At 37.4% G+C, this 27,329-nt stretch overlaps 4 protein-coding genes and 1 long non-coding RNA gene across 15 annotated transcripts in view; 3 read left to right on the top strand and 2 right to left on the bottom strand.

Moving 5' to 3' along the window:
• Positions 1 to 27,329, top strand: part of LOC111347475 (hemicentin-1-like) — a 165,603-nt gene that overhangs the window by 48,794 nt on the left and 89,480 nt on the right. The gene's annotated exons all lie outside the window — the stretch shown is intronic.
• Positions 2,673 to 27,329, bottom strand: part of LOC148731068 (methylglutaconyl-CoA hydratase, mitochondrial-like) — a 121,137-nt gene continuing 96,480 nt past the window's right edge. For all 3 annotated transcript variants that reach the window (XM_088760025.1, XM_088760023.1, XM_088760024.1), the window contains exons 6-7: positions 3,225 to 3,272; positions 2,673 to 2,936 (exon numbers count right to left, since the gene is read on the bottom strand). In XM_088760025.1, coding sequence (XP_088616151.1) covers positions 2,859 to 2,936; positions 3,225 to 3,272 — 126 coding nt within the window. In that variant the 3' untranslated portion in view covers positions 2,673 to 2,858. The remainder of the gene's footprint in view (positions 2,937 to 3,224; positions 3,273 to 27,329) is intronic.
• LOC148731075 (uncharacterized protein C12orf56-like) lies at positions 6,151 to 11,169 on the top strand. Of its 2 annotated transcripts, XM_088760031.1 has the most exons (4): positions 6,151 to 6,662; positions 7,157 to 7,234; positions 9,941 to 10,119; positions 10,645 to 11,169. In XM_088760031.1, the coding sequence occupies exons 1-4, from the start codon at positions 6,543 to 6,545 to the stop codon at positions 10,766 to 10,768; spliced, it is 501 nt and encodes a 166-aa protein (XP_088616157.1). In that variant the 5' UTR covers positions 6,151 to 6,542; the 3' UTR covers positions 10,769 to 11,169. The 2 variants fall into 2 exon arrangements, with proteins under 2 accessions (XP_088616157.1, XP_088616158.1); XM_088760032.1 differs by lacking the exon at positions 7,157 to 7,234 and having other exon boundaries at positions 6,152 to 6,662.
• LOC148731074 (CD320 antigen-like) lies at positions 11,757 to 17,080 on the top strand. 2 transcript variants are annotated; one of them, XM_088760040.1, is made up of 4 exons: positions 11,757 to 12,839; positions 14,128 to 14,174; positions 14,550 to 14,613; positions 16,814 to 17,080. In XM_088760040.1, exons 3-4 carry the CDS (start codon positions 14,556 to 14,558, stop codon positions 16,939 to 16,941), a joined length of 186 nt encoding a protein of 61 aa, XP_088616166.1. In that variant the 5' UTR covers positions 11,757 to 12,839; positions 14,128 to 14,174; positions 14,550 to 14,555; the 3' UTR covers positions 16,942 to 17,080. The 2 variants fall into 2 exon arrangements, with proteins under 2 accessions (XP_088616166.1, XP_088616167.1); XM_088760041.1 differs by lacking the exon at positions 14,128 to 14,174.
• LOC148731073 (uncharacterized) overlaps positions 21,569 to 27,329 on the bottom strand; it is a 20,663-nt gene continuing 14,902 nt past the window's right edge. For 2 of the 7 annotated variants that reach the window (XR_016001191.1, XR_016001187.1), the window contains 2 exons: positions 23,988 to 24,064; positions 21,569 to 23,510 (listed from right to left, as the gene is read on the bottom strand). This is a non-coding gene — a long non-coding RNA (uncharacterized LOC148731073). Of the gene's footprint in view, positions 23,511 to 23,987 lie in introns of all 7 variants that reach the window. The other 5 variants (XR_016001189.1, XR_016001190.1, XR_016001192.1 and 2 more) reach the window with 5 other exon arrangements.

The following is a 27,329-nucleotide window of genomic DNA, read 5'->3' as shown; positions in this document are numbered from 1 at the left end:
TTTATGTATATTCATTTGATAAACACAAACAAACTTGCATTCCTGAGTAAGATTTCAGCTGCAGGACAAATTTTGATATAGCATGTCAAGTTGACCATTTACATGATGATGTCAAGTTCACTCATTTATTTTATGTCTCCACGTAGCTTGAATTGGGGAAACGCACTGTTATGAAATAACAATATCAATAAGAAAACTTGAAAGATTCAGTTAATTTAAATCATATGATACCATCATACACTGGCCTGTACATTGAACTCTGTTGTGTTTAAAGTGCACCTAAACCCAAAAATATTTTTTCCCTTAACGAAATAAGCTTATTTTTTGGACTATTTCTGTGCAAAAATTTTTTAATTTGCTCAAATCTTTAATTTTCTGTGCCCAGTCAAAATATGGAAAATCGGCCGCCATCTTGCCCCACGGCCGAGTTTAAAGAGGAATGGCTCTAGCGGGTAATGTGACGTCAAATCGAGAGCACGAAAGTCTGCATTTCACACATTTTCACTTGTTTGGGAAGGTTGTCGTCGATATTGTCCGAAATATGCCGACTAGGTGTGTTGTATGAGGAATGTATGAAGCGCGATACCCTCTTGCAAATTTCGCACGTTGCTACATCCTCCTACAACACACTTAGTCAGCATATTTTCGGACAATATCGACTACAACCTTCCCAAACTGAAGTGAAAATGTGTGAAATGCAGACTTTCGTGTTCTCGATTTGACGTCACATTACTCGCTAGAGCCATTCCTCTTTAAACTCGGTCGTGGGGCAAGATGGCGGCCGATTTTCCGTATTTTGACTGGGCACAGAAAATTGAAGATTTGAGCAAATAAAAAATTTTTTGCGCAGAAATACTGCAAAAAATACACTTATTTCGTTAGGAGGAAAAAAATTTTGGGGTTAAGGTGCACTTTAAGTTGTCTCTGATTACTGTTCCTGAAATCTATTATGGTGACACTTTATCTCTTTTGAACTTTCTCTTAATTAAAACCTCCAGGCCAAATTGTAAATCTTATTGGGTCAAAAATTATTAGTAATGTTAATGTAATGTTACCTCAGAGTACTACTCAACATATGATTCATTAAAGTGTTGATTTTGTTCTGATCTTGTTATGCACATATCTTTTTTCCCTAAATTCTTCCATTTCCAACCCCATATCCACCTACCTCAACTAATTTTTTTTTTGTGTTCTTTATTGAAAATACAGTCCCACAAAACCCATATACAATAATTATAACCTCAACCAAATGGAACTCGAACTTTGTTCCCTAATAGACAATAGAGACCTACACTCAGCATTGTGTTACTTTGCCTGTATTTATTGTCCAAAATTAGTCATATGTTTAGACCAAATCAAGCTCCCAATGGCTTCTAGTGTAGATTATATCATTTCCTGTTTCTCCCGGCCCTTCTGGAAAGTTTTGTTCTCATGTACTGGTACACAATATGCCAAAAAATAATATTCATATGAAATGCTTCACTAGAGTTGATTTCACATCACTTGCCTTGAAAAAACAATCAACCTAAAAACTTCAGAACTCACTTTCACTTCATTGTATGGACAAAATCATGACTGAGTCTATCAGGCCACTATGGGAGATAATGCTGAGGTTTTTTTTAGTTCCTAAAATCCTCAGGTTACATGTGCAACCTTTGTTGTCAAATTGAGACCTCTGTATAAAAGTTTGGCCATTAACCTTCACTTTGAAAGTGAGCATTTCAGGACTATTGTGTGCTAGTTATCTTGTGTTATCGATGAACAGGAACAATGTTGAAACTATCTAACTGTAATCAGGTATTAGCTCTTCCAGTAGAAACTCAGTAAGACAGCGGTACCAGACATTAAAAAGCAGCTAAATTTCGTAGGCAAAACATGTATGCATTGCGGACCTATTTTTTTATGTGGTTTAATTTTGAAATGATATAGCTTTACATGTATGCAGAAATTCAGCCCCTTAAGTTTCTCAAACAGTTTTATCAAATGACTAACTTGTTAATTTTTAACCCTATACACTTCAACAGTATCCAGATTCTAGATAATTGCAACTTTATCTCTGAAAAAGAGGTGGCAGTAAGCATTATTACAGCCTATGAGCTATAATGAGGTTGTTGTTTGGTCTCGTCACGCAACGTTGGAGAGAAAGCGTTGCGTAACGAGTTAAAAATGGGGCTGTGGAGGGGACTGCAGGAAGAGTGGTACCAATGCAGTCTATTTTTGCCATCAATTATTCAGACACCAGCACCAGTTACTACGGTAAGTGTCCAATTTCAACCCATATCTCCAAAATAATAACTCCTGCATGCATAGCATGCCTCTGTTTTAACCTACAGCAGAATCAGTACAGGACATAATAATTAGTGCCCCCCCTTGACTATTAGCACCCATCCTCCAATAAATTCCTCCTCTTTTACCCAACAGTTTAAATAAGCCTTTATGCACTTTTTGAGGAAGTACAGTATTCAATTTTATGATTTCTCCTTTAGTTTCTACAAATAATACAGTAGTTAATAATTATTTCCATAGAAAAATCTGACAGGGTCCTTTTATTAAAAGCTGGTAAGGGGGGGGGGGATGGGGTGGGGATGTACATCAGTATACATATTCTCCATACAGTTTTCTATGTATTTCTTAAGGTGCTGACAAGGAGAATTTGTTTAACAATCAAGAGCTTGTTTTGTTGGTGATCATTTCCTTTATTCTCCTAACCTTAATGTTTGATTCAGGGGTGATATTGTAAGGAGAAATTAGATGCCGGTCACTCTTAGGGAGTCAAACAGTTCACCAGAGTCTTTGTTCTATTTTCCAGTTGCACATTTACTTCATCATGTCCATGCTTTTCTGTCATGTTATTCTCTTCACTCCCCTGTGTATTGTGGTGTTCTTTTCTCTTTGAATGCTTTAAGACCCTCAAGTCTGTCTTTGGTGGGTATAACCTGATGGAAGAAAATTCACAACTTTTGACTCATGTAAATATTGTTTTACATAATTTCAATTTAAATACCAAAACATTGTTTTGTTTGACAATAACAGTACAGACCACCCAAACCACTGTGTTTTCCACCACAATATCAATGTCAAATAAAGCGAGTCTTTCAGAGATTGGCATGTTGGAATATGACACATTGACATGAGTAGCATTGTGTGTACTCTCTTATCAACAATGGCAAATTAGCCAATTAGATTGCGACATTACTGCAGTAAAAAAATATTTGCACCCATACCTGAGCATAACAACCTTCTTCAAATGACATGGCTGACGTGAGGTCAACCTGCAGAAAGAAAGAAGACACAAATCACATATTCTGGGAGCAAAACCATTTCATTATAACAAAACCTTGCTATATTGAATGCATTCCTTGGTTTAACATCAGCGTGCATATTTTCCATACTGTTCTCCACACATTTCTTATACTACCATCAAGGAGGATTTGCTTAACAGTCAAGAGCTCCTCTAGTTTGCGATCAATTCTTTTATTCTCGTGACCTTGGTATTTGATTCAGCACTAATATTGTAACGAGAAAATAGCTTCTAGTCACTGTTAACTGAATGATTAAGGGGTTCAACTTAATTACCTTGCAAATGGTGTCATGATGATACAAAAAATGCTGGTTACTTTCAATAAATTTTATTTTTCCTTCTTTTTTTTTTACTTGTCAGACTTGTCTAGTATGTATTTAGAAACCTCAGATGTGATCATGAGATTTGAGAATTAAAAAAAATGAAAGAAGAGAATCAAATAAGGTAAACCATACAACTACTCGTTGATCATTAGTTGTGACCCTTTTAACCCTAACATGATCAGTCCACATATTCTCCATACTGTCCGCTATACATTACCTAAGGTGCTGACGAGGAGAATTTGGTTAACAATCAAGAACTTATTTAGTTCGTGATCATTTCCTTCATTCTCACGAGCAGGACCTTAACCCGTTGTTAACATTAACTCAGCCACTCAATGAGAAATCCTGTGCCAACACAAACTGACATAACATTTTTCCAGAATTCTAGCCTGTTTCCAGTTTCAGAGGCCAGTTCAATTTACCCCTCCAGTGCCAAAGATTTGATGGTTACTCTCTAACTTTTGATGTGTTGAGAATGTCATTGAGTAGGTCCAGCAAGCAGTGAAGAGGTTAATGTGTGTGATTCAGGGGTGATATTTAAAGAGAAATTAGTCACTAGTCACTCTTGCAGATCAAAGGGTGAAAAAAAAAGGACTTACCTGGATTCCCTTGTTAATTGCTAATTTGGCCATCCTCACAGCAACAGGTCCTTGGGGAAGAATTTCTTCAGCTAAAACAAGGGCTCTTTGATATGCTGCATCACCAGTTTCAGTTTGTTCAGGAACATAATCAGCCAGACCTATTTCTTCAGCCTCTGTACCACTGACCACTTTGCCTGTAAAAATCATCTCCTTGGCTTTTGAGACATCTATTAACCTTGGTAGACGTTGAGTACCTCCTAAAAAAAAAGGAACCCACAGGCTGTCAGACCATTTTGCACAAACTTTGTCAAGTGTGATCAATCATGAAAATAAGTGTTTTGAACTAATTCTAACATCAATTAATGTCTGACGTAAAAAAAGAGTTACTTATTATGTTCCAGAATGCTGAAAACCTTGTCTCAGAGAGTTTAAAATTTCAAAATTTTCAGGGAGAGCATGCCCACAGAACCCCCTCTCCTTGAGGAACCAGTAGCTTTGCAACCATCACGCTTGCAACACAATCATACAGGCTGCTTACTCAGTTCAGATCATACATTTATTTCACCTTCTATTGACAACCCTGTAAAAGCTCTGTGATATCATTCATCTCAGATGTCAAGGCTGAAATACCAATAGCTGACTTGCAGACAAGACTTAATGAGTGATGCACTCTGTATGTTTTGGAAAAGTGGGATTTAAACCCCCTCTTACTCCCAGATGTGATCATCATGTAACCTCTTCCTATGGGTTCAATATGTTATCATCTTGCACTGGGTTATGAGAAAAGACAGGTTTATCAGCCAAAGGGTGTAATCATGATCTAACACCAAACTCTCCCCTCTAATTTCCAAGGAAATGTAGTTTGTTAGAGGAGGTTAGAGGAGAGAATTTCCAATTGGATCTTGAGAGTCAAAGCATCAACCTTTAATAATAATAATAACTTTTACTTCTATAGCACTCTGATCCTATGTTCAAGGCGCTTTACAACACTGCACAGGGGACTTTGCCAGACTGCCAGTGGCAGTTTACAATGAATAAAGGCAAATTTGTTTACACATGCCCCCTCCCCCAATTCCCAGTAAACAGGCCAGACCACAGCACAGTAATCTCATGATATGGGTTCCTCAATGTCCCCTGCCTAATCAAATTACCTAATTAATAGAAGCAGGAGACGGGACCTATGACTTGTTCATCCTTATCTAGGAAGACAATAATATCTATCCATTTCTTGATATATTTCATAGAAAGGTAGCACATTCTCCTCAGTTATTTTAAGACCATGAGTGTTGGTCTGCCGCGGGGGCTCGAACCCTCGACCTCCCTCCTTTAACTCTCACGAGTGAGCAAGAAAGAATTTCTCCTCATTTCTCCATCAATAGAAAATCAAGCAGAAAAGTGATGAGAATAGATAAGAATATTCATTGCTAGATTACCAGTAAGTTGATGCAACAACAAATTCTCAGAATTAACATCGAATGAATTGTCTGACAGGAACTCTTCTGAATTGTTATTGCCTATTGTTGTGAAGAGTAGCCTACCAAATGCCAAGGAGGAAGGGATGGGTGAGGATGCTTGTGATAGCCTAAGGGAAGAGGAGCTAGGTCAATTGTGATGGCCTTCCATTCCATCCAGAGACAATGAAATTCCTAGCTGCCATGGATAAGTAGCAGTAAAACAAGCAAAGTTAATCTTATGAAAACTCTACCTGCCCCAGGAATTATAGCCAAACGAGTTTCTGTCAGCCCTACTTTAGTGTTACTTGCAGCAACCCTAAAGTCACATGACAGGGCCATTTCAAGCCCACCACCTAGGGCGTGGCCATCTAAAGCAGCAATTGTAGGCATTGGTAGGCTGTGTAGTTCCATTATTGCTGCCCGAGCCATGGATGCATTGTTGCTACTGTCCATCCTAGTTGTATCACAAACAAAATAAGCAAGGACACAACTAACAAGTCGTAAGTCTATTAAACTGCGCATGGCCGAGCCAACTCGGGCTCAGGCCCCGTCCTATATAGTGACTCCTCACTTTTTGGGTGATGAAGTGTTAACGAAAAAAAATAAAATATAATGTGTTGCAGATGCTCTTTATCAAAAACCCAGGGACTTTTTGTGTTGTCTTCCATTTATATCCTCTGCGGGTTCACTTCATTGTGATTTTCTGTATGTGGATTCCTGGGTTCTCATTAGAAGGCAGGACCTCCACATCGGCACCAGGATACTTAAGTATCAGTACCTGCTCACCTTTGCATGGGACTTAAAGGAATCCAATTCTAGAAATAGTTTCTCGCCAAGTAATTCTCATAAGGATGCCTCTGTACCAAAAAATGTAACGAGACATATGCTGTTATTAGTTATATATAGTGTACTTTCTGTTTCTTTTCAGACTGATAAATTATTGAGAGAAGTTCTGGACAATGCTACTTTGCTTCTGTTTGAACTGATGTGTGCCCTGCATCAGGTTAGGTTTGAATACCATTAACTCCTGACTAACAACTCATTTGTCCTGAAACTACCTTCCCTAAATTGAACTTTTAGGTGATGAGAATAAAAGAAATGATCCCTATCAAAAGGACTTCCTGATTGTCAGACAAGTTCTCCTTGCCAGTATCACAGGAGATGTATAGAGAAATGGAGAATATAAATATGGATGTTAAGCGCAGCGTTGTTTATTAAGATTTTTGTTTCTTTACACGTTTCCTAAGCTCATGACAAGGAGAATTTGTTAAACAGTCAAGAGGTTCTTTAGTTGGTGATCATTTCCTACATTCTCGTGACTCTAATATATGACTCAGGGATGACATCGTAAGGAGAAATCAGGTGCTAGTCACTCATTGTTAACTTTGATGCAGGGTTGACCTTGTAACTCATCCTTATATTCTTATAGTGAACAATGTTTAGCAACTGGACTGAATTTATGATAACTTTATGAGATTATGTTTCTTGTTATTTCAGGCCAACTGCTTTTCAGTAGAAGACAATGTCCTAAACATTTTTTGGCTCATAAAGATTGTTGAAGCTCAAGAACAAGCAGTAAGTATTTCACTTGAGGACATCAAGTATTTTGCTGGGTCTTTCAAAAATTTCTTGTTTGAGGGGTTCAGGCTTTTTAGGTGATTCGAGTGTTTAAATTCAATCTATATGAGCTCAAAAATTTCAAATTCACAGACAAACCTTCCTTAAATCTTTCACTCCCATGATCTCATTAGTAATTCTCATTAGTCAGCCAAACAATTCTTATGATGTATGATCTGAGAATTTGGTATTGGATCAACTAATTAGTTTTTTTGTGTGGCTTACACAAAGTGTAAACTGCACTATGTCATGATCCAAGTTATTTATTTCATACCGGTAGTCTATTTGGGTTAAGGTAATTCATCGAAAAATTACACTCTTGATTGGCTGAAAACAGCTAGATGCCTTTTCCATGTATTACTAGTGCAAAACTGAGTCACAAATGTAAATTAGATCACACTGGAAACCAATCAGACTTACACAAAGGAGGTTGTGCTGATTGATGCACCCTTTAGCTGACCAAAATAAACAAAAGCCTGGATAAATTTTAGGTATATTGAAAAAAAAATAACAAAAATGCATTCCTGAGTAAGATTTCAGCTGAAAGCAAATTTTGATACAATGTCAAGTTGACCATTTACATGACGATGTCAAGTTCACCTATTCATTTCATGTCTCCACATAGCTTGAATTTGGGAAACACACAGGCATGAAATTACAAGCTTAAAAATTCTGATACTTTAAATCATGATACTATTGTGCACTAGCTTACCTGTACATTGAACCCTGTTATGTTTGCGTCATCATATCTCTGATTACTGTTCCTGAAATCTATTATGGTGAAATTCTATCTATAATAAACTTTCTGTCAAATAAACCTCCCGGTAAAATTGTAAATCTTATTGGGTTAAAAACTTATTAGCAGTGTCAATGTAATGTACTACTCAACACATGATTCATTAAAATATTGCTTGTGTTCTGATCTTGTTATACACCTATTTTTTTCCCTGAAATTCTTCCATTTGCAACCCCATATCTATACCTACCTTAACTGAATTTTTCTGTGTTGTTTACTGAAAATACAATCAAACCAAAATAAAATAATTATAATAAATGAAAACCTATGCTTACATGTATGTATTGTGTAAAACTAGTCATACATTCAAACCAATTCAAGCTCCCAATGGCTTCTAGTGTAGATTATATCGTGTTCCTCATGTACTGGTACACAAAATGCCAAAAATATTCATATCATGCTTCCCTGGAGTTAATTTCACATCACTTGCCTTGGAAGACAAGATTAACCTAGAAACTTCAGAACCCAATTCCACTTTGTTACGTAAACAAATCATGACTGAATCTATCAGGCCACTGTGTGATATAGTGCTGAGGTTTTTTTCAGTACCTAAAATCTTCATGTCACAAGTGTAACCTTTGTTGTCGAAATGAGACCTCCACAACAAAGTTTGGCAATTAACCCTCAACCCTCAACTTTAATGAACATTTCAGCACTATATTGTATGCTAGTTATCTTGTTTTTTATCGATGAGCAAGAAAAATATTGAAAACTATCTAACCATAATCAGATTATTAGCTAGAAGAAGCTCATTATGACACCAGACACTAAAAGTAGCTAAATTGCGTAAGACACACATGTACGCATTGCGGACTTACTTTTCTTTATTCTCATCACTTGTCTGCTTGATGTTGTATTGACATTGTAAGGAGAAATTCTGTCTCGGTAACTCATGGCAGTCAACGGGTTGAGGCAAAATAGAAGCAAACATTTAGAAAAGCATTCTCATTCCATGAATTATCGAAACAAAGAGAAATACAAATTGAGACAATATCATTGGACAAAAAGATTAACCAAATATTTTAAAGTTTATGCAACTGCAATTCGTTTCGAGGTAGCGAAAGGCACTTTTCCTAAACTTCTACCCGCTCTATTCGGAACGTGCAAAAAACAGTTTTCCTTCTTTACGGCGGGGATTGACATTTACGGTCTATTCGTTCATACTTTGGTCAATCTGTGTCTTCAAAGGAAACGTTTCAGCTTGGTTTGCTGCCACTTAGAAAATTTGAGGAATTGACGAATTCAACAGCTTTTCTTTTCCAATTGAACACGACAATACCCAACCGACTTAAAATAATCAAAGTTCCAATAGTACGCGACCATGACCAATTTAATTTAGCATCTAAATTGTGAACACAAATTTCATATCGCCTGGTGGTTGATGAGAGCAACGGATTTATTCTAAATGCTTTACAGTTTGCTTCTTCTAGTCATCTAAAACTTTTAAGTCAAAACAACACAGACTCGTCTTTTTCAATTTTTATTATGGTTACAAACGCACATTTTCAGGCTACAGGCGAGTAAGTTGGCCAATCAGATAGCAGAACTAGTGATGGAACGCCGGTAGATTTTTACTAACATCTGTTAACGTTGGTTAGTGCGTATCTTAACCCCTAAAACTTTTACAACATCAGTATGCATATTCTCCAGTGTTCTTTCTACATTTCTTATTGCGCTCCCTCAGTCGGCAACCATTATCCTTTATTCTCGTGACCTTAATGTTTGATTTAGCATAGACAATGTTGGGAGAAATTAGCTGCTGGTCAATCTGAATGGTGAAGGGTTAAGGGATGTTAGGAACGACCTTAATCCAACGACAACAGCAGCGTCTCACAATCAAAGGTTGATATTCTTCCTTCTATTTTCAGAAATATTGTGTACAGAGAATCATGGAACGTTTAACGTTGTTGGTATCATCTTCTGGCCGATATCTCTCTCCCACCGAAGTTGTTCTTCTTTACCGACAACTTTACCTGCTCAATAATTTTCTGGAATATGGTACAATGGTTGCGAATCAGATCCGAGTTGGATACGCAGAGGAATTTAGGTATGATAGTGCAGTAGACTATGAACAGTCCGTCCTTTTCGATGTAGTTCGTGGCGCGAGTCAAAAGCAAATCTTTTTGTACCATTTTTCCCGAAATTGTTGCAGTTGTAATATTTGATAACTTATAGTAAGCGTTTTGAGATACTCTAGAAGGTTTATCAGTTACAAAGGCTTGCAGACGAAGAAAGGGGAATTATTCAGAGGTTTATGAGAGGGGACATATCGGAGTGGTAGTAATCAAAAACTTACTTCACTGTCTTAAAAAAATTACATGAAAATTAACACTGAAAAAAATACAAGACAAATCCAAAAACAAAACAAAACAAAACGTACACAGGCTGTTAAATGATTTGAAGAAGATTCGTTTTTGTAACGCCCAAGCATAAATGATAAACATTTAAATTACTGGCGTAGAGTAAATGATTAGGGGCAGAAGAAATGAAAGGGCAAATTAGATAGGTGAACCTTTAAATCTCTAATGAATCATTGCCATCAATATTTTTTGTTGTCTCATAAATGTTGCAGATATTACATCAGAAAGCCAGTGGTAAAGAAGAAACTTTCCACCAAGTTTCCCCTGACAAGTCCCATAATTGAACTACTGGAGAAAGTCACGGATTTAGTGTTAAAACAGCCATCACCCAGGTGACGATGGAAACATTTCTCGTTCCCTTTATCAAATCTAGTGTATAGGTATCATATTGAATTCTCTTTCCCATTGTTACCAGTTCAAGAGGTCATTTTATTTAAGATAAGTCATTCTAAAAACAATTTTTGTATTTAACACTGTTGAACTCTTGGATTATTTTTGCCGAACGTTTTCCAAAATCCTGCTTGACCATGCTGCTCTATCCCAAACTTCACAGTCAGTCATAACGGGCCGTGAAACAATTGAGGACTCTGTATGTAGTATTTTAGTCGTTTTTAATTCTGTCCTCTGCATGGAAAGTCCACAGAATTTTGCGTAGAGTTGAGCTTGAAACAAATGAGATTTGTTCGAGATACCCCAACTGGGAAAAAAAGGAATAAAACTCACCAATTGTGAACTGACCTACAGTTGCTGTGGTTGTTTCCGTTAATAACTGCTTTTCCATAACGGAAAGGTGTAAGTTTACATTACTTTATTAAACGTAGACAGTCTTGGGGGTTCGACTTCATCTCAGAAAGTGTTCATGCTTGTTACACGGCTATCAACCGTGACTAGAAGCTGGTGTTGTAGAGCGCCGCACTGCCTTACGGGAGGTCAAAGGTTAAAGCCCTAGACCGTACCAACACTCAGGGTCTTAAAATAACTGAGGGGAACGTGCTGCCTTTGCTGTGACATTTGCAAATGGTTAGATGTTCTTGTCTTTTCGGATTAGGACGGTAAGTCCTCGGCGTCGTCTCCTACGTCTTTTCTATATTGTTTAGCAGGGGACTTCCCCCGACTCAACATTGAAAACTGCCTTACACAGAAGCTTGTAAATTATTTGGACCAAAGCAACGATCACGAAAGAATTGTCCTCTATGCAGCCGACTCGGGAAGTTCAAGCACTGATGTTCTTTGGATCAGTGTTGCATCATCCTTATAGGCGCACCAAGTTAGTACTGATCGAGATGATCGGGGCGGTCGTACATCCGAACGTTGGAAGGTTTCTCCATCGTCCAAATCGTTACCGATCTTTTCCCTTGGTTTCCAAAAATTTAAGTTGATCTCTCGTGCTTCATTTGGGACGATTGGGGTGACACAGACGATCATTTCGGAAGGCCACCGTATTACGACCTGCCTTAATCATCCTAAACGCTGGCCAATTACTGATAACTGTCAAAAGACAAAACGATACAGACTTAAATCGAGAAACAGAAACGAGACACAGAATAAGAAAAACAAAGAAAAAATAATTTAAAACTGTTTGAAATGGAAATTTTTTTCTTGCCGGCCGTCGGCTGAAGCAGTCTAATGACGTTACTAAACGTTAATTGTCACCATAGGGCTGGAAGCGTGATGGATCTCTCACCTGATTGGCTGATTTAAAAGAATGATGATGTTATAATTCTAATTTTTGACCAAAAGAGATAGCAATATGTTAAATGCCGGGGGGCCGTGATCTTTGAAAACATTAAAACTAAATGAGACTTATTTATTTATAGGGTAATTAATATTCCTTTTCTTAGAATGGTTGTTAATATTATACTATTGAATTTATCATCATCTTCATTATCGCAATTATTATTATCATTCTCGCTTTTTCTATCCTGACACAACAATCTTTACCATGCGCGTTCCTATCTATTTTCACGGGACATATTTAGAAATATCTTATTTCTGAAGTAATTTCTAGTTTGAAACGCCTTTAACGTTTCAAAATTGAAGAAACCTTCACAAGCTCTGTAATGATAAGACTCCGTATTAACTCTCGATATAACTTTTCCAACGTGTTGGTTTGAATATTATTACGTTAAGAATACCACAAATAATAATATGTTAATTGCAGGAGTTAATTTAGTTCTCCAGATGCTTGCAAGCCCACAATGTTCGTGTCCTCTTATTGGCTCGATTCGAATTTAGGTCATCGACATGTGTGATTATTGGATTCTGAAATACGTCCTTATGCAAAGTAAACAGCACAGTCTTCCTTTTTGTTGGTTTATGTCACCACGGAAGGAATATTTATATTCAGCCGTTTTCGACTTTGTTTAACGAGAATCTATTCATTCTCAGAGAAACACCCTTGATAAAGGTAATCTTTTGTTATTTATTTTGGCTCCATCTGGAGTATTGAGAACATCGTTACTCGTTTTATAATTCGGTTGTTAACCTGCTGATGAGGTGCCGCATATAATTAATCGTCGCCGACGATCATCATCTCTATTACTTCGATTCTGTGAAAATTTTTCCCATCGTTTTGCTCCTTTCTTTCGTTCTTAAATAACTATTTTAAGCTGATTGTTTTTAAGAGGCATTCTTTAGTATTATACAAATACTGATTCTAATTCTGACCAAGAAACAGCTTTGACAAACATAATATTAATGTTGTGTTAATACCACACCTCTGTGTATTAAGCATGTTTGGGCCAATATCTATTTTAGAGTAATTTGCTTCTGTATGCTTTATTTCAGATTAATGCTAGTAAAATGAGCGTTGCTTCTATGGTCTTCTTTAGTTTTAGATCCAAGTGGTCGACTGAAGTTGAACTGAATTATATTCGAACGTTCACCTGTTTCTCCTTTCGACAAAAAAGGAAATAACTGAAGCACTTCATCTTAAAACTTCATTAAAAAGGAAGAAAACCAAAACTAAAAAACAACTGAAAGGAAATGAGATTTTAAAAAAAACATAGGAATGCAAAGTTCGTTAACCACTTGGCTGCACTTCAAGTTACACCAAATTTTCTCGTATTTTCCCAACATCCCGCGCGGTCTATTACTGCGGTTCATTTTTTAGCTGGAAGCGCCCGCAAGAAGGACGAAGCGATCGCGTGTTCTGATTGGCGACCCGTGCGGGAAAGACGGGGCCTGCTCAAGATTGCCCGCTTCTATAGCGTGCAAGAAATAAAGTGCGGGGAGCGGACCCACAAAGTTCGTGGCTTTTGGACAATGTCGGCAACAAAGTGGAAGACAGTCAAAACAAGAAAAAAAAGATAAAAAAACAAAACAAAACAAAACAAAAGCAAACAAACAAAAGCAAAAAACACACACACACACAGAAAAAAAAAGAATATATCTAGCCATCGTGTCCGAACAAGCTTGATAAATAACGCATATGGACTGTTAGAAAAAGTGCTTTATTTCCTGATTTATCATTGTTCATTAAACTGTTACATTTGTTATTTTATTATTGCAAATATCAACATCATTATTATCAAAGAAATTATGATTGACATTATATTGCATCATATTTCTGCGCTCTGTGAAAATTCCATGAGAAGTCTCCATTACCGTCGTTCTGAATTGTTTTAACGGTTGGAAGTAGTATCCGTATTAAACTTTAACCCAAGTTCAACTTGTTTATTCGGAATCTACTTCAGGTGGCTTTAGAAGACTGTGGCGAAAGAGTAATATACGTAATCAAAAGGTATTTATAAATCGATAAATCTCTATGCTTTAATTTTGTCAGTTTGATACGAGCTGTAATTTCTTAAATATACACTCAGTATTTTTTTATTGGCTCCGCACGACATTTGTGAAAACAACATTTTACAAAGACGAGATATTTCTCTCCAATTTAATTACTTCCTGGAAATGGTTTCATCTATGTATAGAAATCCTTTAAATAGTCCGTAAGATCTAACAATTTCCTTTTCCCCCTTATTTATCGGTGGGAATGCTTATCTTGACTTCACGACACTCAGCAGGTAATTGTAATTTTTGCTTTCCTCCACCAACTCCCCCCCCCCCAAAAAAAAGAGTATGATAAATAAATTAAATAACCTTTTGACTTTCCACTTAGATTGTCATGAATCCACAGGCTGTTCTACTGCTCATGCTGGTGGCTGTTCCCTTCACATCTGCAAGTATGTTACTGTAATATTAGGTTATGTTTAGCTCTCACTGCTACCCTAATAAGTAAACAAAATATTTACATATGAAAATTTAACCGGCTAGAGAAAATGAAAAACAAATATTCCAACCCTATTCTGAACAGGCTTTTCTGGATCCGAAAAATATCTTGGAGGACTCAACTTGTTACTTAAAAAGACCTATAAACAACTCATTGTAATGTCTATAAATTTTGACAAAAATGATTCACTCACTACTTGTGACGATAGGTCGAAATCAAATAACCATGTAATGCTCACATTATAGAAGAAAAAAAGCACACAAAAGAAGAGACCACATCTCAGGTAAAAGGCCAGTCGTGACTAATGAGCTCGGAGGGGAGGAGCGCGAAAAAATAACGCCTGTACCCACACTATTGTCCGAGCTGTTCTTCTGTTCATATATGAACAGAGCTATTCAATTGGTCACGCGAATGCTGTTGTATGGACAAAGCTATTCAAGAGGCCCTTTGTTTGATTGCGAACGAACCATCTGAGTTATAGGCAAAGGAAATGCATCGATGAGGTATCGAAAATCACAAATGAAAATAAATTGGGGATAAAAACACTATTGACCTTAAATAACAACTGTAAACAATAGCACACACTCAATGTCATTTATGAGATTTACTCAGTATGTGGGATTGGCCTCGCGTGTGGCTTCTATACAAACCACTTCGAGCCACTTATTTTTAAACGCTGTGATTGGTTGGTGACCGAAGTGGTGTCTGAGCGTGGAGGAGCTAGAACAAATGCTGAAGGTGGAGCTCACGGATAAATTCTTTTTCACACATAAATTGTTGTCGCCCTTGGTTAATGAAATTATGATTTTACCGCAAAAGTGAATGGAGTTTAGTGGTATTGTCAAAAAACTATCTGATCACTCGATTAACTTTTCCTCTTTTTCATTTTTTTTACCTGCACCGATCAGCTAACGATAGGGACCTTAGGTTTATATTTATTTGTATAGTCCCATACATATTGCTACAGTAGCAGCATTAAACGAATATTGTATTATGAATGCGCCTTTCACAATTGTCTTTTGGTTTACGATTGGTTTGCATGTAGCCATAGACAAGAAATCCGAAATTGAACATGATCGCGATCGCAATAGTGAAAAAAAAAAAGCTTCTTTCTCTATTTAGAGGAAGAATAAAAAAGAATAGGGTGGAACAAAAACAAGGTCAGGCAGTGCTTGATAGGGAGGTTGCATGAGAAGATAAATGTAAAACAATAACAACAACAACAATATCAAATTGATAAATTTGTTCATTTAATTAAATGATATTTTTAAATTCCTTTGCCTCTTTGACAGCTGAAATTTATTAAAAGCATTATTATGTCTCTTCCTTATCCGTTCTCAATCCTCCACGGTTTCTTTCTTGTTTTTCTTTTCATTTTCTTCTACAAAATACCATTAGTCGATACACTAATACTAAGGGAAATGAGAGAGCAAACCGACCTTAAAAAAAGGACAAAAGAAAAAAAAAGAATTAAAGAAGTCGAGGGTCAGCGGCAACTGTTTCCTTGTAATTTAGAATGTAGACCCTGTTCCTTCTGATCTTTTTCTGAGAGTTTCAATAAATTTCAGGACTTTCTCAATCGACGGAAACATAATCTGACGGCTATATCCTGCCAGTCTAAAGTATCAAATACAAATAAGCATAAAAGCTCACTGGAACTCGCATTATCGGGAAATCGACAGAACACAAAAATAACAGCTTTCCAGGGAAGATAGCTTTATTAAAAAAACAAAGTATCCTAAAAAAACAACACGCTTAATGTCAGTAAAAAAAGGTAAGAAAACCTTTGACAAAAGAGAAATGCAGAAATTCTGTGCTATCAGGAGATTGTCTGCAGCTAAGTCTGAAAAGAGATCAAACGCGTCGCCATCAAGGGTACTCCGACCCATCGCGAGTGCCTTTCAGAAAAAGAAAAACCGCGTAGAGATCAATCTTGATCTCTGATGAAATGTATCTTCACAATATCAGTTACAAAAGATCAATCCCTGAAATCAAGCTGCTAACCGCCCATTCATGGGGTTTTCAATTGTGACAGCGCTTGCATGAGTCGTGATGTAGCCCTTAATAATCGTTGTTTATTCTTTTTTTTAGAAATGTACATGAAGTGTAAACGATTAGTCACAATTCGTGTGTTTCTTTTCATCATCTCATAGTAACTTGTGCAGGCGATCAGTTTGCTTGTGCAAATCAAGAGAAGTGTATCTATGCGTCTTATCGCTGCGAAGGGGTCTGGGACTGTAGTGATGGATCAGACGAACAATGCAGTAAGTACTGTAGTTAATTTGTTTTTAAATTCTTGTATATATTTTAATATTTATTGTGGGCTGTGCTTTTTCCACCGTGAAAGTATTACAAAAAATAATAATAATCATGCTGACTTGGAAATAATTTTTTTCCAAAAGAAAGAAAGAAAGAAAAAATTCTGCACCAAGAGCCCAATTTACAATAAAATCTCCCAATAGCGAAATAAAGCCTTGGCGCATAATGTTATCATATGGGAAGGTAGTTTTACAGTAATGGCTGGTTATTCGTCGAATGCTGTCATATCCGTTCATCTTTAATTTGAATGAAGAGCCTCGATAGTATCAAAGAGACTTTTATGATGGCGAAAGTTACCATGAAAACAAATGATATAAACTGTAACAAGCAGAATAAGATGTCTGCGATTTCATGCACGAGATGACCTGATCATTTGTATCTTAGCGCCCGGCAAACTCAATTGCAAATGCATTCAGCTGGCGACAGGAAACAACAAACCATACCTTGCAAGATAAACTGCTCGATGTAAATTATTCTGAAAGCAGACAACTGTTATGCTGAGAATGAATACTACGAGTTCTCTCGGGTATACTGAGTTCCTCAAGCGTTGGTATATTAATTTCAAAAAGAGCTAATATAGAAATACAGTCATGGACCCATCAACATTGCCTGACTACATCAATTTGACCGGGAAAAAGCAAAGAAACCGTTCACAACGCAGGCGAAACTAAATTGCTGAAGGCAGGGCTTGCGAACAAATTTTTCTTTTACATGCTAGTTTTTGTCACCCATCATGATAAACAGCATTTAAATTTCACCGCTGAAGCTTATACAGTCTTAGTGGTATTGTAAACATATAAATAGAAAATTTGATTGACTTTTCCTTTTCTTTCATGTTTTATCTGCACCAATCAGCTGGCCGTAAGTACCTCAATCTAGATCTATTTTTGTGTCATTTCCTTATGGGAAAAAAGAATCAAAATAACTGATACATACATACATGTTTACTGATTTGATTTTTTTGTCGTGGGGCAGAATATGCAAATGTGTCACGCACTCAGATGTAAACAAATCGATATGTCGACGGCAGACCAACTAATAACGACCTTCCGAAATTATACAGGAATGCTGCCTCTATCACATTTCCGAAGAAATGTTGCGACGTTAAAAGTTAACTTGCTCTTTCTTCGAAGGAGTTAGATTTTAATTAAAATACTCGTCGCAGTTAGCACATGTGTAACCGAGTCAAAGCTCTTTGAAAGACTAAAGGTGTAACTGAGTAAAGACGCTTAGTGCAATCGCTTTTCCGCGATCATCTTTCGCCATCATTTGCACTATTGTGGAATATTCCTCGGCGTTCCGGGGTATATTTTGTTTTTAACAAAGCGTCCAGGCCACAATCGTTCTTAAATACAATTTCAAGCTTTCATTCTTCTCCCTGCGAGGCATCAGTATTTCTATCGTTAAATATCGTTAAAATGAGTAACTGGCGAACTTTTATAGGGGAAAGCGAAGCGTTGTTTTCGTGGCTGGCCGACTGTTTACTTTTCTGATGGTTTTACGTCTCATCTGCTCGGTGAAAAATTTTTTTGTGTTCTAAACAAGCAGGCTTCGTTGTAACAAGTAAGGCTACTCGATCCGCCGAGGTCAGCGAAGATGTGATTATCCTTGTCATTGAGGAAATACCCCAAAAAACCAGGTAGGCGACTTTGTATGCGGTTGAATTAAAAGATACCCACTAAGAAACCACAAGAAAGAATAAAAGTTAAATTCAATGAAATTTTTTTTACCTTTAAGCTTGGTCTAGAGAGAAAGGAATAACGGAAAGCATTGAAGAGTTCCGGCAGAAAGACTTGGTGAAGTCCTTCGCAAATTTTACGTGGGGGCACATACAGTTAGTGGGCAACACTATTCTCGAAACTCCATGAAAGCCATTCGAGCGGGTCTTGAACGGTACCTGAGTCAAGCTCCACACAGGAAAGCATTTTCCATCATACACAACAAAGTTTTTGTTCCATCTAAAGAGGCTTTAGATTACCACCTAGAAAAATTGGTGAAGACGGGGGCGTTGTCATCTACAAAACACAAGTAAGCCTTGGTGCGGGAAGATGTGGAGCAATTGTTTACGGCGAAGCAGTTAGGAAACGACAATTCTAAAAGTCTACTTCTGACTGCTTGGTTCTATCTGATGCTATACTTTAGCAGGCGAGGCAGAGAAACCAGAGAAATATGGTAAAGGAAGAAATTGTTTTCAGAAAAACCGCAAACGGCCTGGAATATATTGCCCTCCGAGAGCGAGCGACAAAAAATCATCCTGGCGGCTTCCGAGACAACGTGGATAATTCGCAAGTCATAGTGTATGAGAGACCAGACAATACAGAAAGATGTACAGTCAGACGTAAAAAAAGTATTTGCAGAAGCGAAACTGCAGCTGCTCACCTTATGTTTCTTGAAACAACAGCACCGGCGAATTTAATGAAAGCGACGCGGTGCGGTACTGCAATGTCCCTTCAGGGAAAAATACCTTGCAAGATTTACTCGGCCGCATGAGTGAGAAAGCTAGTCTGTCGACTCACTTCACATCGTACTGTACTCGGGCGACATCAGTAACCATCCTCAAAGCAGCCGACCTGGAGAGTTCGAGAGTAAGAAGTGTTACTGGCCACAGAAGTGATGCCTCAATCGGTTCGTACCGCGAAAGACTGACAATTCAACAAGTGCAGTCCTCAGCCATAATCAGCAATTTTTTGGCCCCATTGACAGCGAGCCAAGCTGTTGCAACCGGCGCTCAGAGTCACCGCTCAGAGTCACCGCTCAGTCACTAAGTCCTCTTGGAACACTGCAGCAAGATCAGAGCCAGGACGAAACTCGCTGCATTAATCAACAGTCCAATGTTGGCGTTCACCAAACCAGCGCGGCCCAGAACTTTTCATCGGGTTCTATTAAAAACTGTACATTCAACTTTTACGGACAGTCTGCCAAAAAAGACGTCTGAAAAGTACTCTTCTAAAGCCTTTTGTAAGACATTCTTTGCCGAAGTTCATGATTTTAGCTCGTCATTTTTTTTTTATTACATGGTTTGACGGCCGCGAAGTTAGCTAAAAGCATCGGTTCTCGGGTAAATATATTTGAGGGGGGGGGGGGGGCAACTATCAGCCGATAGTTCCTCGACAGAAACACTCTACTGTTTAAATAGTGCAAATAATCATGTGATTGCTAAAAGGCGATTGCGTGATATTCGGTAAGTTGTAAGATGACATATGTTACCATATATCAGAAGAAAAAACAGTTTTCAAAATTTCCAGTCTGCATTCTGTACCCAACCTGCAGTCTGCAGTCTGCATTTTGTACCTATTCTGCATTTCGTAGCCGGTTTGCAGTCTGTATATTGTACCTACTCTGCATTTCGTAGCCGGTTTGCAGTCTGTATTTTGTACCTACTCTGCATTTCGTAGCCGGTTTACAGTCTGTATTTTGTACTGATCGATAACCAAAATGTGAATTCTGACCATTTACCCGACGTCAACCTAGCAGTTCAAAGTAATACCAAGTACTTTCAACTGTATCCGGGAGTTACCAATTGGAAATTATCTTCAAAACTTGTTCAAACGCAATGTATCCACGACTTATTCACAGTTTCCTTTGATTTTTTTTCATATGATTTACTAAGTCCTTCTGTGAAGACAGCTGAAGTTCATGAATATTCATGACATCAAAAATAGTATAATGTGGAGTCCTCATCTTTCCTTATTTGGTCTCATCCTTCTGTAATTTCCAAATGCACGCATTTGTTGTTGTTGTTAAACACCTCGCTTTTCCCAAAGGAAAAGTATATATTTTACGCCCTCAAACAGAAAAAAAAAGGGAGATCAATTAAACCGCTAAAAAAAAGGGAAGAAAATGACATAATGAGGATAAGGGTCAGCAGCAACTTTTTCCTTTCTAGAAACGACATGGACTAAAATTTTATAATGTGACACTTGGTAGCAAAAGCTATTTTAAATCATTTGGCAATCAACATGAAAGGTCTCATTGTTTCATTACAATAGTTGTCTGTCTGCATATTGGTTGAAATAAGTTGAGAGTTTTGACGCAAGCCCCATAACACTGGAGATAAAAAAAAAAAAAGAAAAAGAAAATGCTATAATTTTGACCTATATTGGGTCGGATTCACCCTGACTGTGCACAGTCTTTTGTTTTCCATCGCCAACTATTGTGGCCAAGCGCCCGCGTAACGTAAGCGGTTTATTAGAAATGTAACTCTAAAATCGGCGTCAAATTTTATTAAGAAATGTACGGAGAGATGTTTATAGTTAAAAAAAAAGTCGGTTAATAATTACAGATGCAACGTTTGCCAGTACTATTAAAAAAGGGTGTCTTGGCACAGTTGCCATGTTTCTGCCCTTCTTACCCCCCAACTACCAAACAAATATACCTCAGTTGACCACTAACTCGACGATAGACTCTAAGGGCACGAAAAGTTTGAGTTTTTTGTTTGGCCTCAACAGTGGCTATTCCATATGCTTGTTTCTGTTGAACAATGCAGTGGTTTACTCTTGTTGGTGGCTAATACGGAGGTATCGTGACCTTGGGAGTTTTGCGGTTGACCTTGGGATTTGGGTATTTAATGTTAGAAGTTTTTTCTACCACCCAGTTAATATTTCTTTATTTCTTGGCTTGGATTCTTAATACAACTTTCTCCTTTTTACGACTAGCTCAGGTGTCAATATCATTCAATTCTACTCTAATTGAAAATGCTGTTCCCCAGCGTATTAAGGCGACACTAAAGGTGACACTACTAGGCAGTCAGTCTTTTTGCATCTTCATCGTTCTATCTCATCAACCAGCGAATCGCGTTAAGTTACGTGCAACAGTTCCTGCATACTAAGTGTGCGCCTTCGAGTTGTTTACGCAGTTACAAAATAAGCTGGATAACTCAGCAAAATTGGCAGTCTGTTTATGACGAGCCACTTGTCATTGACAAACTCACTATATTCACCAACCTCCTGTCTGCGGCTGTAGATACATATTTACCCTTACATAAGATAACAGTGTGCTCGTCTGATAAACCATGGATTACCACCAAAATCAAGTCTCTAATCCGCAATCACCAGATGGCTGTTCCTTACAACGGTAAGAATTCTGAGGTTTACAAAGCCTATAGGAATGCTGTGCAGATTAATTGTTCTATCGCCAAGAAGACCTTTTAAACCTGAAAAGTAGCTGTCTTAACAACAACAACAACAACATTGACTTTATTTTTTAAAATGAAAGAAATAAAGGCTTTTGTAGCCCGCAGTTAGCGAAGCTATTCTAGGCGGGCTACTTAAACAGACACTGTGTAGGCTCTCTCTCACACACACTCACACACACACACACACACACACACACACACACACACACACACACAACAATGAAATTAAATAAATGAGCAAATAAAAATAAATAATAAATAATAGTAGTGATAACCATGTTAAAGGTTTTAACTGAGCCAGTCACACAAGGGAGTTTTTAACAGGTCAAAGAGAAAGCTAATCAGTTGAAATACAAATATAAGCTAGAAAGGTCTTCGAATGTTAAGCGTTGGTGGAGCGAAATCAATGAATTGAGTGGCAAAGGGGGGAGTACCTCCCCCTGGCATCTACAAATGTTGGACGAACGGATGGCAAATGAGGTTCTGCTTGCCGAGCGTTTCAAGTAGCTCCTCGGCAACCTCTCTCTTGACTTCTCTCCCTTGGAACCTCCTGGTCCTAGCATGGTTTACGATATCCCTCCTGGGTTCTTAATTGATGAAGGTACAGCATATCACGCCCTTAGGCGGGTTAAGGCTAATAAGTCACCCGGCCCTGACCCAACCCTCAAAAGGGTATGGTCTGAACTCACCTTGGAGTTGGCTTCGGTTGTCTGTGACAATTATAATTCTTCGATTATTCAAGAGTTTATCCCGCCCCAACTAAAGCAGTCAATTTCGTGTCCTGTTCCTAAATGCAGCCCTCCAAAGGTGGTTGAGGAGGATTTGCGCCCAATTGCCCTAACTCCACAGCTCGCTAAGATCTTCGAGGGATTTACCTACTCGTCTATGCTCTCCCAAGTTCAACATCAGCTTGGCAAGAAGCATTCTGCGGTTGCTCGTAAATCTACTACTCACGCACTGGTGTACTTCATGTACGTCATCCTCGAATCACTCGACAGGGAGGACATGTACGCCAGAATTTCGTTTACTGATTTTAGTACGGGGTTCGATCTCGTCGACCACAGGGCTTTGCTGCATGCGTTGGAGGTGCTTGGTGTTCATGAAGCTATTGTCCGTTGGGTTGGCGCCTTTGGTTGGCCGGCTGCAACGTGTTAGAATTAATGGCCAACTGTCCTCGGCCATCTCGCCTCGTGGTGGTATCCCACAAGGTACGCACTTGGCTCCCCTTCTCTTCGCTATACTTGTGAATAGGCTGGCCAGTGAACGGTGTACTCGTCTTAAGTACGTTGATGACCTCACCATCTTGGAACTTATTCCCAGGAACTCCAATAGTTGTCTGCCCATCATCGCATCTAATGTAAATAAGTACTCCCTGGAGCGCAATATGAAACTAAACCCTAAAAAGTGTAAAGAGATGGTTCTTGACCTTCTCAGGTATAAATCAACATGTTCCAGTCCTCTACTAATAGGGGGCGCCCTAATCGAGATGGTATCCGAGTACAAACTACTGGGGGTCATAGTTTCTGATGACCTTTCATGGAACGCACATTGTGAGTACATATACGACAAAGCTACCAAACTCCTCTACGGGTTGAGGATTCTTAAGAATAGTGGACTTTCACCTTCCCAATTAGTATCTGTATATGGCAGTACGATTCGTTCTGTGCTCGAATATGCGTTCCCTGCATGGGCGCACTTCCAGCCTACCTAAGTGACCTTTTAGAATAAGTCCAGAAGAAAGCTCTTTATATTGTCTTCCCTGATCGCTGTTATAGCGATGCACTGCATCTTGCTGACCTTGAACTACTTAGCGATAGGCGGCAACAAGCTTGCGTGAATCTTGCCAAGTCCTGTCATATGTCAAAAACACTTACTAGTCTCTTTCGGGTTCCGCTGGTTTACTACCACGGTTTTAATTTACGCTCAGGCTCACAATCGGTTCAGGCTTCTACTGAAAAATGCAAAACATTTAATGATTTTGTGAAGTCTGTCAAATTTCAAAATAAATGTCGCGACCGCCCCCTGTAATTCAGTTGTTACTGCAATAGGGTTGAATAAACGATTGATTGATTGATATATTTTCTACCTTAAATTTCAAACCTTTTTACGGTTAAGATCGGCCAGAACGGAAACAGGATTGATAATATAAAAATCATAATTAACCTATCGGAAGAACTAGAATCATTCTTGAAAAGAGATATTAAGAGAAAATAGCCTTAAAAGACTTACACAACAACAAAATAAACAGAAGATTCGGAGAAGGGGCGTTCACAAGTACCACCCCCAAAAATGCTACGTGGTCTTAGAGCACATTATCTAATTCAAAATTCAGTGCGAAGATAAAAAGGTATAAGCTGTTTGCACTCAGTGTCACCTTAAAGAAAGGGGTGTTGAAGGTGTTAAATTAAACTTCAAGAAATATTCCTGGATCGTGAATTTGACATAGAATTTCATCCATTAAAACGGGTCTGGAAATAATTAAAAGTACAAGAGGTAGAAATTTCCAGGAATTCCTGTGCGGGGTGAACTTTTACTAGAGAGATTTACTCTCATCCTTAACTAGCACATTAACATAATCAAAAACATAGCTTACCGCCAAATATACTACAACAAATTCCATTTACCGTAGAAACTGAACATCTCCTTCCATACCAAATTCACAACGTTACCACAATAAGAAGGTGAAAGAAATTGTACTCAGATGAGACCACCAAAAGGAAAGGGAAATAATCAAACTGCTTTCTATAATATTTACATTGACTGGCTTAAAGTAATAATACACTTCTATTCCTTTTCTTAACCCTTAATTAAGACTAATAACACACTTGACGAAAATTCTCGCTAGATTTCAGTTTTGTCTTTCAACATTAAGGATAAGTTTTAAGGGTAAATGACGTACAAAAAGCAGAAATGAGTATGGCCAAAAATTAGGGTGAAAACTTTTATCTAACTATAGTACGGAGATGAGACATCTTAAAAATATAGATTTGAAAAAAATGAAAAAATCTGTTTTGATTGATTTGATTTTAAAACTTGCCAAAAGATTGGCTGAATTAAACCAATTCCAATGCCAAGATCACAAGAATCTGTTAAGTAAAATGGTTCAAGAATATGAGAAAAATGATGTCGCAACTCCTGTTCCAAAACTAAGGACTATTAGAACTAATATTACATTCAAGGATAAAGCACTGAGTGAATTTACTAAATCATTTAAAATCAGTATTCGTAGTGATAATAATGCTTTGAAACAGTTGAGAGAAACAAGGAAAGCGATTTTTCATATGTTAAGAGGTCAATTATTGGAAATGAAAGGTCTTAAGTTTGTTGAGACTTTAAAAATTACTTTTAGTAAATGAAGGGTGGTGAAGATGAATTTCAAAGTGCATTTTTAATTATTCATATTCAAAAACTGTGATTAATGCGGCTGATCTTGAGAGGGATCCTAAAAGTTCAAGCTCTCAACTTATTAATAGAATTGGTAATTGGATTTCTAAAGGATCTGGATGGAGACAATAGATAGATTTGATCAACATATTATAAATATTGTTAAATAAAAGCTAATGGAAGGGTCTTCATATATGCAACTTCCAAGTGAATTAGTACTTACAAAGAGTTTGATAAAATAATATGAAGAATGAAAATAATGAATCTTTTAGATGGTGCCATGTCAGGCATCTCAATCGGCAGCAGAGTATAAATTCACAAAGAATCAGAAAGACAGACAAAGAGTTTGTTGATGAATTGGATTACTCAGGTGTTGATTTTCAAGTTTCACTGAAACATTACAATAATAAGATTGAAAAACAGAATTGCATCAGAATTTATGTTTTTGGTTATGAAAATAACCTAAACATTTCAGAATGAAATGAGCCTACTTATAATTGATAACTTATGATAACAAGAGCCATTATGACTGTATCGATAAAAGATTTCAACAAGATGATGAGGCATAAAACCAAGCATAACAAGGAAATACATTTGTATGTATTATCCACAGTGTTTTAGTAGTCAAGATATATTAAGTAAACATATGGAGATTGTATTGCTATAAATGGAAAGCAAAATAAAAAAATGCCAGAAAAGGGTGAAAAATTTTTCTTTACGTCTATACAGACAGATTCCACTTCCATTTTGCGTTTATGCTGATTTTGAGGCCACACACAGAACCTTATCAGAAGCATACAGATTGTGGTTACAAATGCTTATAAACTACTTTGTTGTTATAATGACAAACTTAGTAAACCAGTTCAGTTTTTCAGAAGTGAGAATGCTGTGGAGAAACTTTTGAAACAAATTCTTGAAGAAACAAAATATTGCAAAGATATGGTTTGTAAGCCTTTCAATAAAGCTTTGAAATGACTGATGATGAAGAAATTCAAGAAAGCTAAAAGTTACAATATATTTACAAAACAAATACACAAATGAATGCATCAGAGTGGGAGATCATGATCATATTACTGGAGAATTCAGTGGAAGAGCACATAAGGATTGTAATTTTAAGCTTAGGCTCAATATTTAAAAAAATGAGGATTCCTGTGATTTTGCATAATTTGAGAGGTTATGATTCTCAATTCACTATGCAAAATATTGGTAAGTTGGTTGAAGAAAAAACCAGATTAAATTGGACGTCACTCCAAATAATATGGAGAAATATAATGGCTTTCACATTGAATAATAATAATTTTGGTGTTTCAAGACAGTTTCCAGTTTATGAGCAGTTCTCTTGTAAAGCTTGTTGATAATTTAATTACCTGAAGACAGTTTCAAATATGCAAGACAAAAGTTCAAGAAAGATGAAAAATACAAACTTATGAAACAAAAAGGTGTTTATTCTTATGACTACAGGGACAGCTTTGAAAAATTTAAAGAAACACAGCTGCCACCAAAAGAAGAATTTTACTGACAGTTAATTCTGACTGGTGAGCACATAACAGATGAAGAATATGAACATGCTCAAAAAAATAATGTTTGAAAGACATTGAAATTGAAAACTATGGGTGAATATCACAATTTGTATCTGCAAAGTGATGCATTGTTGTTGGCTGATGTGTTTGAAAATTTCAGAAAGACATGTTTGCAATACTAAAAACTTCAGATTTGAATAAAATTAATATACAAATTATGAAAACAGCTCAGCAAAAACCACAGACATGAGAAAAGCAATCAAACAAACTGTCAGAAATTATAATGATCAAATAATTGAATCACAGTTTGCA

Source organism: Stylophora pistillata, chromosome 5 (genome assembly GCF_964205215.1).
Source record: "Stylophora pistillata chromosome 5, jaStyPist1.2, whole genome shotgun sequence".
Lineage (NCBI taxonomy): Eukaryota > Metazoa > Cnidaria > Anthozoa > Scleractinia > Pocilloporidae > Stylophora > Stylophora pistillata.
Note: the sequence above shows the minus strand (reverse complement) of the source record. Positions and strands in the feature narration are given on the sequence as shown.

What these genes read in the sequence shown, in the direction of transcription:
- LOC148731074 (XM_088760041.1), top strand. Translation starts at nt 14,556, where the DNA reads ATGAATCCACAGGCTGTTCTACTGCTCATGCTGGTGGCTGTTCCCTTC. An exon ending in TGTTCCCTTCACATCTGCAA is followed by an intron (nt 14,614 to 16,813) that starts GTATGTTACTGT and finishes ATCATCTCATAG; the next exon opens with TAACTTGTGCAGGCGATCAG.
- LOC148731075 (XM_088760031.1), top strand. Translation starts at nt 6,543, where the DNA reads ATGCTGTTATTAGTTATATATAGTGTACTTTCTGTTTCTTTTCAGACT. An exon ending in TGATGTGTGCCCTGCATCAG is followed by an intron (nt 6,663 to 7,156) that starts GTTAGGTTTGAA and finishes TTGTTATTTCAG; the next exon opens with GCCAACTGCTTTTCAGTAGA. An exon ending in TTGAAGCTCAAGAACAAGCA is followed by an intron (nt 7,235 to 9,940) that starts GTAAGTATTTCA and finishes TTCTATTTTCAG; the next exon opens with AAATATTGTGTACAGAGAAT.